The sequence below is a fragment of the Drosophila sechellia genome, chromosome X, assembly GCF_004382195.2.
Source record: "Drosophila sechellia strain sech25 chromosome X, ASM438219v1, whole genome shotgun sequence".
In the NCBI taxonomy this organism is placed as follows: Eukaryota; Metazoa; Arthropoda; class Insecta; order Diptera; family Drosophilidae; genus Drosophila; species Drosophila sechellia.
The window spans coordinates 19196371-19210696 of record NC_045954.1 but is presented as its reverse complement, the minus strand read 5'-3'; the positions used below and the strand labels follow the sequence as shown (position 1 = coordinate 19210696).

General features: G+C 44.3%; 3 protein-coding genes across 3 annotated transcripts; 1 reads left to right on the top strand and 2 right to left on the bottom strand.

Annotated features, from left to right (window-relative positions):
• The first annotated feature begins 1370 nt into the window (after nucleotides 1–1370).
• On the top strand, nucleotides 1371–2086 carry LOC6614942 (myotrophin). Its single transcript, XM_002039323.2, has one exon. The coding sequence runs from the start codon at nucleotides 1461–1463 to the stop codon at nucleotides 1833–1835; it is 375 nt and encodes a 124-aa protein (XP_002039359.1). The 5' UTR covers nucleotides 1371–1460; the 3' UTR covers nucleotides 1836–2086.
• Nucleotides 2087–2376: 290 nt separating this feature from the next.
• LOC6614941 (acanthoscurrin-2) lies at nucleotides 2377–3293 on the bottom strand. The gene is made up of 2 exons (XM_002039322.2): nucleotides 3195–3293; nucleotides 2377–3076 (listed from the first exon to the last, which is right to left on the bottom strand). Exons 1-2 carry the CDS (start codon nucleotides 3198–3200, stop codon nucleotides 2504–2506), a joined length of 579 nt encoding a protein of 192 aa, XP_002039358.1. The 5' UTR covers nucleotides 3201–3293; the 3' UTR covers nucleotides 2377–2503.
• Nucleotides 3294–6334: 3041 nt separating this feature from the next.
• Nucleotides 6335–7214, bottom strand: LOC6614940 (glycine-rich protein DOT1). The gene is made up of 2 exons (XM_002039321.2): nucleotides 7133–7214; nucleotides 6335–7072 (listed from the first exon to the last, which is right to left on the bottom strand). Exons 1-2 carry the CDS (start codon nucleotides 7136–7138, stop codon nucleotides 6554–6556), a joined length of 525 nt encoding a protein of 174 aa, XP_002039357.1. The 5' UTR covers nucleotides 7139–7214; the 3' UTR covers nucleotides 6335–6553.
• Between the last annotated feature and the right edge of the window lie 7112 nt (nucleotides 7215–14326).

Genomic DNA, 14326 nt, shown 5'->3' with positions numbered 1-14326 from the left:
AATTTGCATAGAAAGTGCCTTCGGTAAACCCCCCGCACCCCTAACCGTCACCACGATTTCCCATCCAGAAAACCCCATTCCATTCCGAGTTCTGTTTTCGCATACCGCACTATATAAGTGCGAGCAGCAGAACAATTGAAGTTAATTTTATTTTTATTTTTATTTCCGGCACCCGCTACTTGAGTATTATTACACTGAGCCTTAGAGTGTGTGTGGCTGCCACGCCCCACTTTAAGTAGTTGTTTCGGCTAACCTCCGGTTAAAATGCGCCCTTCTACGCGCTTCTCAACGTTTTCACCTTATAGATACTTTACCTTTAATTTGGTAAAGTCCTTTTGTAAAAACCACTGATAAAAATTTTAAACTTAAACTACATCTTCTGCCATTGGCTAACCTTCGATTAAATCGCGCCTCTAATTTTTTTCGCATTTTTCGCTTTATAGATACAATCCACTAATTTTAGTAATATCCGTTTATTGTATCTTAAACGTAAACTATTTCTTCTTTAACCTCCAGTTAATATGCGCCCTTCTACGCACTTCTCAAAGCATTTACGTGCTGGGTGCACTCCGTTGATTTTGCTATATTCCATTTCTAGGAACCGCTGGTATTTCAAACTTCAACTACCTAAACTCGGTTGCTGTTAAAGTGCGCTCCTTAAGATTTCAACTTGTTGGACACTTTTGAACGTTTCACTTTCGGAATGGCAATCTTTGCCCATCCCCATACCCATACCCAGCTCCATAGCCCATTCTCTGCCATTTTATATCTGTCCGTTTCTTATTATGTATTTGTAACCAATTGGTTGCCAAAACCCCCCGCTCTGCATTCACGCTCAGTCAATTTTTTGTTGCCACTGCTGCTGCTGCTGCTCGTGTGTCCTTTGTGTTGTTGCTGTTATTGCATGTGTTGAGATTCTCATGGAAATTTGCATACAAATTGCGTCTGGCGCGTAGGAAGCCCCACCATTTGGTGGGCGGAGGCGGGCTATGTGTACCATGAACACTGGCTGGAGGACGGGGACAGATGGCCCGACATGCGTATGGGGTTAACGAAGGGTTAACACAACACAAAAAACCAAAGCCCGAATGAAAAAACACAAATATAAAACATTGCCAACAACGGCAGCACCTGACAACTGTCAAATTCTGTGGGTTACCATCGATAAATAAAATGGGGGACAATTTTATGACGACGGCGAGGTCATAGAAAACTTTGACATATTCAATGCGAATATGTTGTTATAGTTTTAAAAGCGCCTACAAACGGCAAACTGTTAATGCCTCTGATTGCTTGCCGAAAGCAGCTTTGACAATAAGCCACATTTTTAGGAACACAAACATCGAAGTAACCCAGGACATCAACTTTAGAGCTAAGTATACGTACTGTAGATCTATTCGAATCATCAGATTTTATGTCTTGCTTTAAATACGGATAAATACAGAGTCAAACAGATCACGATGGGCGATGGACACAACATCGAGAGCATAATCTGGATGATCAAGAACGGCGTGTACGACGAGGTGGAGCGCATATTCCTAGCCGGATCGCTTAATGTGAACGATCAGATGGGCGTCTGGTTCCCCTCGGCCTACGCCGCCGACTTCGGCCAGCTGAAGCTGCTAAAGTTCTTTGTGCGGATCGGCGCGGAGGTGGACAGGAAGGACAAGTACGGCATCACACCGCTCCTGGCGGCCATATGTGAGGGGCATACGCGCTGCGTCGAGTTCCTGCTCCAGATGGGAGCCAGTCGCACGGAGCGCACGCCCGAGGGGCAGAGCTACGCGGGGGCCGCCAAGCAGGAGGACATTCGACGGCTCCTGGCGCGGGACTGATGTCCTTGGGGTTGTCCTCCTAACTCCGGACAGGGGATACGTATGGGAGACATTTTGCAAATTTTTAGTGTAACCACTTCACTTGCTACCCGACTGATTGTTGCACAAGCGGACCTGCTTTTAAGTTTGAAGTTTAAACAATTTTCTATTTCTTAAGTTGTAAGAAAATATATATAATAATTCAGCTGAAAGTAGCTGAATCTGATTATAATCGAGGCCGCTCTTGAGTATCATAAATCAACAAATTCATTAGCTAATAGAACTTTTAAATTATGTCTACTACTTTACTGATTTTGCATTTGTTAAGCTTGAAGGTATTAAATCAGAACAATTATAAAGCTGCAGTTAGATTGTTGCGATTATTAGTTGATTATAAGCCATGCAGCAGCAGCTCTCACAATCTTAAAAAAACAACTTTTCTTGTAATTACAAAGTAGATTTTATCAAGAATCTCTATATCTGTTCAAATGACGATACTTATATTTACGCTGAAGCTGTTGGTAATAAAAAAAAATGTATGTATTAAAAGAAAAAACTTTGGTTTCTGTTTTTATAGTGGAATGGCTCTTCTATACCGCACTGTTTTATTGGTTAATGTTGGGAAGTATTTACAATTAAGGTCAGTGAGAAACAGTAACAATTAGTATCCGTTGACCAACGGAGGGCATTTACCAACTGCTCTGGGCCCAACCGCCCTGAGGAGCCCAACCACCGGAGGAGTAGCTAGAGGCACCGCCGGAGGAGTATCCACCGCCATGGCCACCGCCGTAGCCGCCGCCATAGCCGCCGCTCGATCCGGAGTCGGAGATGACCTTGATGATCTTAACGTTGCCACCGCTTCCGTAGCCACCACCGCCGTATCCACCGCCGCCGCTGTATCCACCGCCGGACGACCAACCGCCTCCGTGGCCGCCACTGTAACCACCGGAGGAGCCGCCTCCGTAGCCACCTCCATAGCCACCTCCGTAGCCACCTCCATGGCCACCTCCGTAGCCACCGCCAGCTCCGGAATCGGTGATCACTTTGATGATCTTAACCGTGCTGCCGCCTCCGTAGCCGCCGTAGCCACCGCCGCCGCCGCTGTAGCCACCACCTCCTCCGTGGCCACCGCTGTATCCGCCACTATATCCACCTCCTCCTCCGCCGGAGGACCAGCCGGAGCTGAGGGCACTGCCTCCACCGCCGCCGCCCAGGAAGCCCGCATGGGCCATACTGCACACCGCCAGCAAGCAGACGAAAACCTGCAAAAGATTGGCAGGAAACGCGTTAGTTGAACTCACAAAAGGGTACACATAAAAAAAAAAGATGCGAAGAATGGGTTTCACTTTCTGTGAAAGTGTTAATCCGCGATTGGCGCACCTTCATGTTGGCGTGTTTGAGAGATTGATTGCTTCGGAAGAACTGCGACTGTGTCGGACTGGAAGGGCGATCTTCGACTGTGGTCTGCAGCGTTTTGGCCGCCGCTTTTATGGCCAGCGACTCGGATGCTCGGTAAGCAGCTTGGCTCACTTAACCCTGCCCTGCCCCAACTGCTGCGGCGCACAGTGGGTCGAGTCGCGTCCAAAACAGCCAGCAAGGCATCGTTTCTCTCTAATTACCCATCTCTTGGCGGAGCAAGAAATACATAAGATGTATTCAGCGCAATGAAACAACTCCAATTAAAGAATAGTACTCACTTTAATCGAAAAGCCAAGGAGGTAAATACTTTAACATACATTTTAAAAGAATAATACCTACTTATATGCTTTTTAGTGCGCACTTAGTATATTTACAACTTTATATGGTACTATTAACTACTTTAATTCTCGCGATCATGTTTTATTGTTTTTAGGTTTAGTTGAGGGAAATATGGTAATGTATGTATCTGAGCTTATATAACTATGTTATATTTGTTTCCTATTGTTTTTAATTTTCCACATCGTACACTAAAGGGAAATAAGGTATAATAATTAATAAATTGCAATTTTCCATATATGCATTTGAGTGATTTCCCCACAATACGGGGACATAATGTCACTGTGTGGAGTCTGCTCGTGTTTGACACACTAATTGCCGGTCCACGCGATGGTCCGTTTTGAGTTGCGGCATCATCATTACCATGACCATTACCATTACCATCACCAGCGTTGTCCAGTTGTCTGCATGAGGGCAACGGCCCTGACCCCACCCCATCCCCATAACCTCCACGACGCCATCCCATACCACAGCATCCGATCTCCACCTGCGGCTCTGAGCTCTAAGGTAGGCTCCAAGCAGCAGCACGTTACAAGCCCAACGCTGCGGGCTAATTTATGTCGCGGACTGTACCATTTTGCAATCCAGGCAGCCGGAGCTGTCAAGTGGGCTAACTTGCATCGCCAGGTCGGATGGAGAAAACCCTTGGCGAAGACGGAGGCACTGCACTTGCCGGGCCAAAACCGTTTGATGGCGCATTTTCAGCTCGTTATGCAATTCATCCAAATCGACACAAAGTTGCAAAAATAATAAAAAATAGCTGCCGGCAGCATGATCCAATAAAAAGGTAGCGATCGCACCACCATCTAGTGGTGGGTATCAAATGGTCGGTGTACCTGGGCATTTTAATAACCAGGTACTTTACTTTAATAGAAATGATCACGCTTGATTATGCTATGTTGCAATATTATTCCGAATTCGATGCAAAAATTGTACCATAAGATACTTTCTTTAGTTTTAGCTGTAATGAGTACCTGGAACTCAGTTTCCAGATATTATTGGATCACAAATGGCTGGAGTATCTGTGTATTATTATAGCCAGATTCGTACGACTTTTAATCAATTTTCGTGTTGTTTTCCAGTTCTTGTAACCTAAATGAACAAATCAATCTGTGTTTTTGAAGCCACATTTATGTTGAGTAACTTTGCCATCTCTGTACCCAAAACAATTTCGATCTTGATTAATCCGGCCAACGCGATCGGAGCTCCATTAACTTTTGGCCCGCAGTGGCGATGGGTCAAGCAGAATGCTATTAATTGCCGCTCCACCAACTCGATTCGGTTGCAGCAAAGGCTGGAAGTTAAAGCTAAAGCCAACCTTCACTTCTCGATCTGATAGATGAGCCATACATTTCCCGCTGATTGTCGGTGATTTCATGTTCGGCTGGAATGACTGAATGGCCAACGGCGGCACGATGATCGGATTATCATGGAAAACCAATGTAAGGAATATTTTTCCAAGGGGACAGCACTCGCAGCACTTAAAGATATTCTTATTGTTGAAACTAAGTGGTGATTTAGCCTATTATTAACCTTTTATTAAAGCTGGAGCATAGCGGAAATCACGTTGGATGGCCAAGGCTTTTTGTTTAAAACATTTAATGTGGCTTTGCAGAAAACAATTACCGATAATGCATTTCAGTTAGCACAGTCGGAAGACATTTATTTTTGATGAACATTTCACTATCCGTATTTTATTATGATTTATGGCCACGCCTGAGTTATTGCCAATAACAATTAGTGATTATTTAACGGGGTCGGATGTGTTTTATGCGCAATAAGTGTTTATTTTTACGCGTATTTATGGCACATTTAATAGAAAACCTGATGACACCATGTAACGGAGCTCGTGGAGCTTAGAAATAACATTATGTAACCCACTCGATGGCCATTAAACTCAATTATATTTGACATTTGGAATATATCTATCTATCTAGCTGGGAAATCGAATGCAAGTCGAATCATAATTATGCATGGGATTAAATGTATACAATCTTAATTAGTCACCATCCCCACCTGAGTATCCATTAATTAAGGCATAAAATATGCCCACAAAAAATCGGAGCTCACGAACTTGTGAATATAAACAAAATACGAAGAACCGAAAGACTTAAGTCCGTTTTCGGCCCATAGAAAACTGGTTACGGCACCATCAAATACTCGTACAACAAATTTAACGATGGAAATTCAAAACAAACCCCAGACGCATCCGCAATTATTTATTTCGGTGGGGAATTACTTGTATCTCACAGCATGGCCAGAATGGACATAATTACTAGACGATAATGGATTCATCATTCCCTCTGCGATTCTGAAGCTTGCCACGATTTGACCTTGAGCTTAACCCACTGTGAGCCGGCGGTACCGAAATTATTTTCCAATCACCTATGGAAAGTTTTCGAAATCATAAAAATATGATATCGATAAATCCATATAAACAATGGGGCTGTCAAAAATTTGTCATATAATCTGATACCACTGATGAGGGGATTGTGCTCGGCGAGAAATGCAAGGTAATTTCATACCGTTTTGTGATATAATATGCCATATCTATTGTTGGGGTTGCTACTTCAAAAATTATGTGGCAAACTGGTTATAAGTAATTTCAAAGTAGGTAATTGCAAACAAAACACAAATGTGGCAAAATGGGTTAAGTGGAAAGCGAAACTGGCCAACAAAGATGCTCTCAAAAACCCCCGATCATGAGTAATCAACTCTTGGGACTTCCCAATCGATGGACAAAGAATCAGTCAGCACGGGTCATCTTCTTTTTCTTTTTCTGTGTATTTCTTTAACAATTAGCAAAAAAAATTAATGGTTTCTAAGCGCACACACAAAACGCGTGCACTATCCTAAACTTACTTCGAGCATCGAAAAAGGCCAATATCGCCGCACAACTCCGACAACAGAAACAAAAGAGTTGACATCGGCGCACTGGGTTGCCTGGGATCCGTTGGGATGACCGAGCATCTCCGAGGAACTGCTTAGTTCCATCCGGAGCCACCGGAGGACCAGCCGCCGCCGGAGGACCAGCCACCGTGGCTGCCGCCATCGGCAATTCCGGAGCTGATCAGCTTGATGATCTTCACATCCTCGGCGTGGTGGGCGTGTCCATGGCCTCCGCTGGAGTACTCGTATCCGTGGCCATGGCCGTGGCTGTGACCCTCCTCCTGGATGACCTTGATGATCTTAACCTCCGAGCCGTGGCCGTGGCTGTGACCATGGTCGTGACCATAATCATGACCGTGAGAGTGGCCCGCCTCGCTGATCACCTTGACGATCTTCACCTCCTCGGGAGCATGGGCATAGCCACCAGAGTAGCCGCCGGCCCATCCGCCGCCGCCATGAACAGCCTCCTCGCTGATGACCTTGACGATGGTGGGGGCGCCGCCTCCGCCGGATGACCAGCCACCACCTCCTCCGGATGACCAGCCACCGCTAGCACCACCTCCGATGAATCCGGATTGGGCCAGGCTGACGCAGACAATCAGGTAGATGAAAACCTGGAGACGGATCAAAAATCAAGAGGCTGCACGCTAGTCCGAGGCACAAGAAGCACCTACCTTCATATTGTTGTCGGTTCCACTTGGGTTTAACTGGCACTTGGCGATGATCGAAGTGGGATTGGGGAGCTTAGCTCGGAAACTGATGACAATGCTCTGCCCTGCGGCTACTATTTATACGGCTCCAATGTGGGTCACTGCGAAGAGAAATGCTCGCCCCCATCTTCCGATTCCCATTCCAAATGTGACATTCGCTGACCCAAGAGCTGTATCACTAATGCACCGATTTTTCCAAGACTCTAAATCACCAGAGGCAATTAATAATGTGAATGTCCCAAGGAGGGTAGCCCTTAGACCTTCACGTTCACCAGATCGTAGGTAAGAAATAAGCCAATGGTAAATATGTAAATCAAACCAGTACTCAAATATATTTCGAAGCTATCTACAGACGAAATTCTAAAGATACATATTGGTATGTAAAGATGACTTTACTTCAATATATCTTTAATTATATGTTGGTTTATAGGTTGGAACATCATTTTAATACAAACAATTTTAAAGATTAAGATTCAATATATTCGTAGGCACAAAGATGAAGCAGAAGTTGGCTTGACAACCCTGCTGCAAAAGCAGTCTTCAAAAATCTGGTCGCCCTGGGCGGAAAATACCTCAACAGGTGTTTTGATTTAGTCCCACTACCGGTTATCGCAATTTGCAAATCGCTATTCGCGATTCTCTTTGTTTTCGCACTGAACTCACTTTCGTGCACCAAATTGGCAAGACACTTTAGATGGGCGAATTATGCAAATCCGCGTGTGGAGGGTCAAAGTGAAAGAAGGCGAATCGGAATCAAAACACCAGCAGCCACCAGTGTTGCGTATGCACATCTGCTTAATTAAGCGCCAAACATCGCGGAGAGCTTGTTTTTTATGGCGCCTCGCATGGAACGGACGCTGAACACTTGGCCAAAACCCATTTGCCAACTTTCTAGCCGCTTTGGGACGTCTGCACTCCGCTGGCATTGTGCTCGTTAGCATTAGGCATATTTATCTTTTTGATTTTTCGCACCACACGACGGAATCACATTCTGTAATGAGCCCAAATATTTTCCCGGCGCTCAAAAATTACCACATGGGCGTGCGCAACTAGATTGATTTGGCCTTGATTGCATCACATTTCCAGCTACTGATGAAGTGCCTGCAAATATTGTTGCTATGATGGGCATATTTTCCACCGGCGACACTTTGCGTTGCAAGACAGACATCCAAGTCGCCAACTGGTTTGTGTGGCCAAAAAAGGAAATAAAAATGATCTCAGATCACACGAGATGCATGCGAGTGTGGCATCCATTGGCTTTAATTGTACAATTTAAGATATTTAGCACTTTTTTTAAAACACAATTCCCCTGCCCGACTGCCATTAGGCTCGATTTATAGCCGTTGTCCTTGTGTTCGGCGCTCCATATGCAAATCGGGCTCACGCATGAACGCCCAAACATATGCAACAAGACACGGAGCCGGCCAAATGCGATAAATATGTTGATGTGGTCGTGTTTTTTGCACTAGCAACGGCGCTTTTCCGCGTTTTTTCCATGCGCATTCTTCATTAAAAATAATGAAAATTGAATTTAATTCGCTTGTCGAGCCTAATTATAATTATGTTAATGGCGCATGTTTTTCCACAAAATGTACACAATATTTGTCCAAATCGTCAGCCGATTTCCCCCTCTGGCCAGAGTGCCGCCACCATGGCAGCCAGATAGTATCTGGAAAATCATGTTCCATTCCATTACATATCGTGACAGGGACTCCCGGGTTGGCTTAGTTCGCGATTGCTAATTGGAAGTGCTTTAAACTGATTTTAAACATGCATTTTTGATGGCCCGGCAATGTGCAATTAGCGTCAGAGTTCGCAGAGCATAAGGGAAATTATCATCATAAGACTCACCTGGTATCCATACTATATGATCGGGGTCAACTCGAATATTAAGTTTTTATAAGTTAATTCTCACAAAGCCTTCGCTTTGACAGGGGCTTACTAATTTAATGGAAATATCAAACCAAATTGATTCGCCATTTTATTGGCGGGTCAACGATTGTGTTTTAGCGTAATTAGTTGAAAAAACGCGAAATGTTCGACTGATACGGATAATCCACGAATAATTGCTTAAAATTAAGTTAGTTTGCCTTATGCAATAATAATTATTATAACGTTGAAAGGTAATCGGCAAATCTCTCCAAAGTGGTTTTCCTTTTGCTTTTTTGTCTGGCCAAAAATCATTCGTTTGTCGCTAATTTTGCCACTTTAGTTTAACCAACGATATGGAAACAATCGCTGAGCTTTAACCAAACCGAAATCAGGCGGAATGGTGGGTGGCCCAAGGGGGAAGGGTGGTTGTGTGGGGGGGGGGGGGGGGGGGGGGGGGGGAGTGGCATTTCGGTTTTTGGCCAAGTTGGTTACAGCGATTGAATTTAATTAGCTTATCATGAAAGCGTATTCCACATAAATTTATCAAAATTGCTTTACACAGCAGCAGAGACAGTGGTTTTCGCGAGGGGGGGGTAGGAGTAGGGGGATGGTGGGCAAATTGCATTACGACCCGCCCATTAAACTGATAAAAACGAGATCCTGGAGTGGCGATGGAACGGTGGGCGGTGGGGCGATGGGTGGTGTTTTTCGGCCGGCTGGCTGGCTGAGCGGCACTTTAAAGTTGATGGCTCGAGAGAGAATCTAAAATCAAATTTATTAACGCACATTACAACGCGCTCAGTTCATAGCACACACCCCCTTTCAGTGGGCGGTGGGTGGTGGGTGGTGTGCGTTTCGAGTTCCATGGGCGTAGGGTGTAGGGTGGCTGCCAAATAATACACAGGCGTTGCCTTTTGTTTTCGCCAAAGCGGACGGAAATGTATTTATTTCACGCCAGCGAAAGCCCAGCAAGAATCGGCTTAAATAATAACAAATTTCCAGGGCGATATCTTTACAGCTGCCCAAAAGTATGCCGCAATATGTTTTCAATCGGAAAATGACATGTGCTGCATACATTTAGACACCTCAAGAGCTGACTTTCATATCCATATATGCTACCGTATAATATCCATCGGGAGTACCAACCACTGGATACTTTTAGACACTTGAGGAGAGGAATTTCATTCCATGCAATGGAATTATTAGATCCTTCTGATCCTTTACATGCCCAGAAGTATGCTGCATCATAAATGCATAGGGAAATACCACTGCATAGTTGGAGCAACCTTACAAGTTGACTTTAAGACCCCAGATCCCATCCCATTCCAGGTAATCAGAGCACTAGCACCGTTTGATCCCCACTGATTGTTTGTGTTTCAATTATAATTATTTCAGTTCGCAACCCAATCACAAGGCAGCCTAGCGTAACAATTGTCGGCCCCTCTTCACTTTACCTTGGGCTTATTCCGCCCAAGTGGCTCCGAACGCGCACAGGTATCTGTAAATGTATCTGTATCTCTGTATCTGTATCCGCATCATTATAGCCAGCCATTAAGCCATGATTACTGCGCTGCGAAGGCGACACCCCATATGCCTTGCACCCAATTTCCAATGGGCTGCGGACGCCTTAAGCCGCTTGGCAAAGTTCGGTCGACTTATTTCGCCTTATCGACGAGGCCTTTGAGGCATCCACTTTGATAGCTGGCCAAGTGTGTTAATTGATAAGCAATCGCTAATCGCGCGACTCGCGGCACCGTCGACAGAAAAAAAAAGAGAATGTGGGGGGGTGGCTGGGTGGCCATAGGAGTGTGTTTGCCCCCGATGCGTTACGCTGTCTGCCGTCTCTTTCGCCCACTGTCGCCGTCTCTCTCTATCACTCTCACTGTCAGGCGTTCGCCTGTAGTGTCAACGCGATTATGATGGTTATGTAGCTTCGTAGGTTTCACTATGCCCTTCGCAATGATAGCATTGAATCTTAATTAATCATGAACCTTAATCGAATCAACGAATATCTTAAAAAGCACTTCCTTTGATTGCTTTAGTTGATTTAGTATTTAATAAAAAACAAATATATATAGAAGTGGTTTAAATGATCTGAAATATTATGCTAATCTGAGATATATCTTATATTTGCCAAGGACATGAGGATAGTTTACTGTCGATCCTGTCTTCTTACACCAATGCCCTTTTGCATTTGGCTTAACTCTTTTGTTAATTTAATTAAGCTAGCCAATTTTCATCCTTTCTGACCACATAATCACTATAGTGAATTGTGGGTGGCTCTCATAATGACCTCCTCTGTATCCCAATGCAGATCTGAGTGGCGAGGCCACCGAACAGGAGCAGTATATTAGGACCCCAGATGGGGATGGGTGCCAGGAGGGGAGCAACATCATCCGCCCGGCAATTGAAGGCATTTGCGCGTGAAATTACATTGAAAATTTAATTGTGCACACACACAACGACAAAGTGCAGCAGGTTGCAGTGCATTAGACACGCAAAATTTGCCCATAAATTAAAATTCAACACACCCAGCGAAAGTGCCCCGATTTTCCAGCGCTTTTCCTCCGCCTGTCGGGCTTTCTACATTACAACTGAGATTATCGGCATCATAATGACAGTCGGACACGAGTCGGGAATAATCATTCAACGACCGTACTCAATGCGAAAGTCATTGATCTCTTGCTTATCTTTGCCACAGATAACGAAATGCACTACAGCTCAAAAGTAACCCACAATACTTATGAACACATTAAACGGAAACCTTTGTTTGAATAAAAACAATTCCATCTGCACTACTGTCCTTTTATCACATTTAAGAGCTTGTGCTCTGTCAATAAATGCTGTATTATTAACTAAAAAGGAATGGGGGAGCTGGGAGCTTTCTGCACGCAATCATTAGTTGATTATCTATCGATCTGCTGGATTTCCCAGCGATTTCCACTGCCACGACCCCCTGATTTTTACCACCTGCGCCCCCACATGCGGAAAGTGGCCGCGCATTTCTCCTGTTGCGGCTGGCTACAAAAAAAAAAAGATAAACGAGGCGAAACTGTAGAAAAAACCAGTGCTGTGGAAACCCCTCAGCTGATGCAATTTTCCTGTGCGAAAATTAACAAACAAACACACAGACGAGTGTGGCAAATGAAAATGCGCGCGCGAGAATTCAATTTGTGGAAAAGAAAATGGTGTTGGATGAGTGGCTGCGGAGGGTCGGGCTATAGCATGTTGTTGGGTTAGGCAATGGTTTAGCCCGCTGCCTGTTTACTTGAGGTTTTCCCAGCACCCAGCACCCATGGTTTTCCTCCATTTTCCCTAGACTTTTCCGCCGACTGTCGGCATATATGAGGGCCAGCCGGAAGGAAATGCAAGCGAACAAACTGAGCGCGCCAGGCAAATACTCAGCCAGAGTGGGTGGCTCATCGGACGGGTGGGTGGTGCAGTAGTGCAGTGGTGCAGTGGCTCGGTGGCTCGGTGGTTTCGGTCTCGGTCTTGCCAAGGCAGCGCGAATGTCTTGGCTTAGACCAAAAATTGGCACAACCGGAAGTCGATTGAGCTCGCTGCTGCCAGCAGACTTGTCGCCAATCACTCGGTGGGCAGACATGGGTTAAGGGATCTGGATCCGGCACACAGTGTTAAGCAGTGTTTAAAGGCTTTACATAGCGACTGATAGCTCCTGCTCAAGCAAACGCCTTAAATCGGTAAGTTCAGCTCGCAAACAATATTTTAGCTGATATGTAAGCCCAAAACAGATTGGATTAGTCAAGATAATGCAGCGAAAGTTTTCGCAAACCATAAAATTTCAACGTAGCACTTGCGAAAATAAGAAGGTAATCATACAATCTTATCCACTCATACTGTGTGCCATAAAACTTAAAGAGGGACAGAGTGAATTACCTAATTATACATATATGTTCATAATCAAGTCCTATTTTTGTCATCAAGCAGCAATAGAAGCAAATGTAATGTTTGAATTTTTCCAGCTAGGGAAACCATTTTAAAGCCAGCGTTAAGCCGAGTGCTCGACTGATGTTTACTTCATTTTCCTGAGAATATTTCATTTCTGTCGTCATTGTTAACAACTAAGACCCCTTTGGATGCATAGTTGGCATTGCCAGGACAACGGTGGGTGCCATTCAACAGATCCTGGCACAATTCACATGTGCACCACACTGGTGCAAACCCCGCACCACTCTATTATTATAGTTTACTAACACTGCGCAAACTACAGGCGAGTAAAAAGAAATATCTAATCGATAAAAGATACTAGTGACGAAGGCATTATCATTTTATGCTTAAATAGCGTTTGACATATCGTTTTGAAAGGACAACCACGATAGGTTTTCATTTCATCGTCTGAATGTAGAAGTCGCGCTTCGTCACTACGTAGACGTCTGCCTTAAAAAAATGTGTATCCTTATTCAGTACTCAAATTAAAATTTTGTAATCATACCCAATTTCGATCAGTGCATAGGTAGTTGGTTCAAAGAGCTGCTGGAATTACTAATGTTGGCAATCTGTTTGGCTGTGCCACGCCCCGTCCGCGCAGCCCGCCCCCCAGTTGTGCGCCAGTGTGTAGGACCAAATATTTCTATTATTAATGTCTGTTTATCTGCATGCGACGATGTCAGCCGTTCGCTATAGCCAGCCATATAGATATGTACTTATATAAACACAACCATATAAATTTATAAGTGTACGAGTGTACATATATATTTATGTGCATATATATATATGTATATATCCCCGATCTGTGGGGGTGTCTTTGTTTACGCTGCTTTATGGGCTTCGATTCATTTTGCGCGTAAATGGCGAGAGGGGAGGTGCGGAAAAGTGCAATTTGTTGTTGTTATCTGCGGGGCTATATTTAAACATAGTTTATTAGTTGTTGTTGCAGCGATTAAAAGCGTGGCAGACTCCCAGCCCACACCATGCTCTTGGCAAAAATATTGCAGACATTTAGTTTGAAGATGGCCAAATTCGAGGGCGGGAAAAGCTCGCGAAAAATGATTACGTTCAATCATAAGAATTATTTTAAATCGCTGTGCTCGGGTTATCACGTTATCAACTCAATTATCTACGCAGTTAAGCCAATATCGATGTACTGATTGTGTATGTTTTTGGCCAGATTATGCCCAGAATGCAGCTGTGTTACGCACATTAAGAAATCGAGGTATATATGTATATGTATGGATAGATAGATAGATAGATAGACAGATAGATAGATGACAGATAGATAGATAGATAGATAGATAGATAGATAGATAGATAGATAGATAGATAGAT

Coding starts and splice junctions, on each gene's coding strand:
- LOC6614942 (XM_002039323.2), top strand. CDS start 1,461: ATGGGCGATGGACACAACATCGAGAGCATAATCTGGATGATCAAGAAC.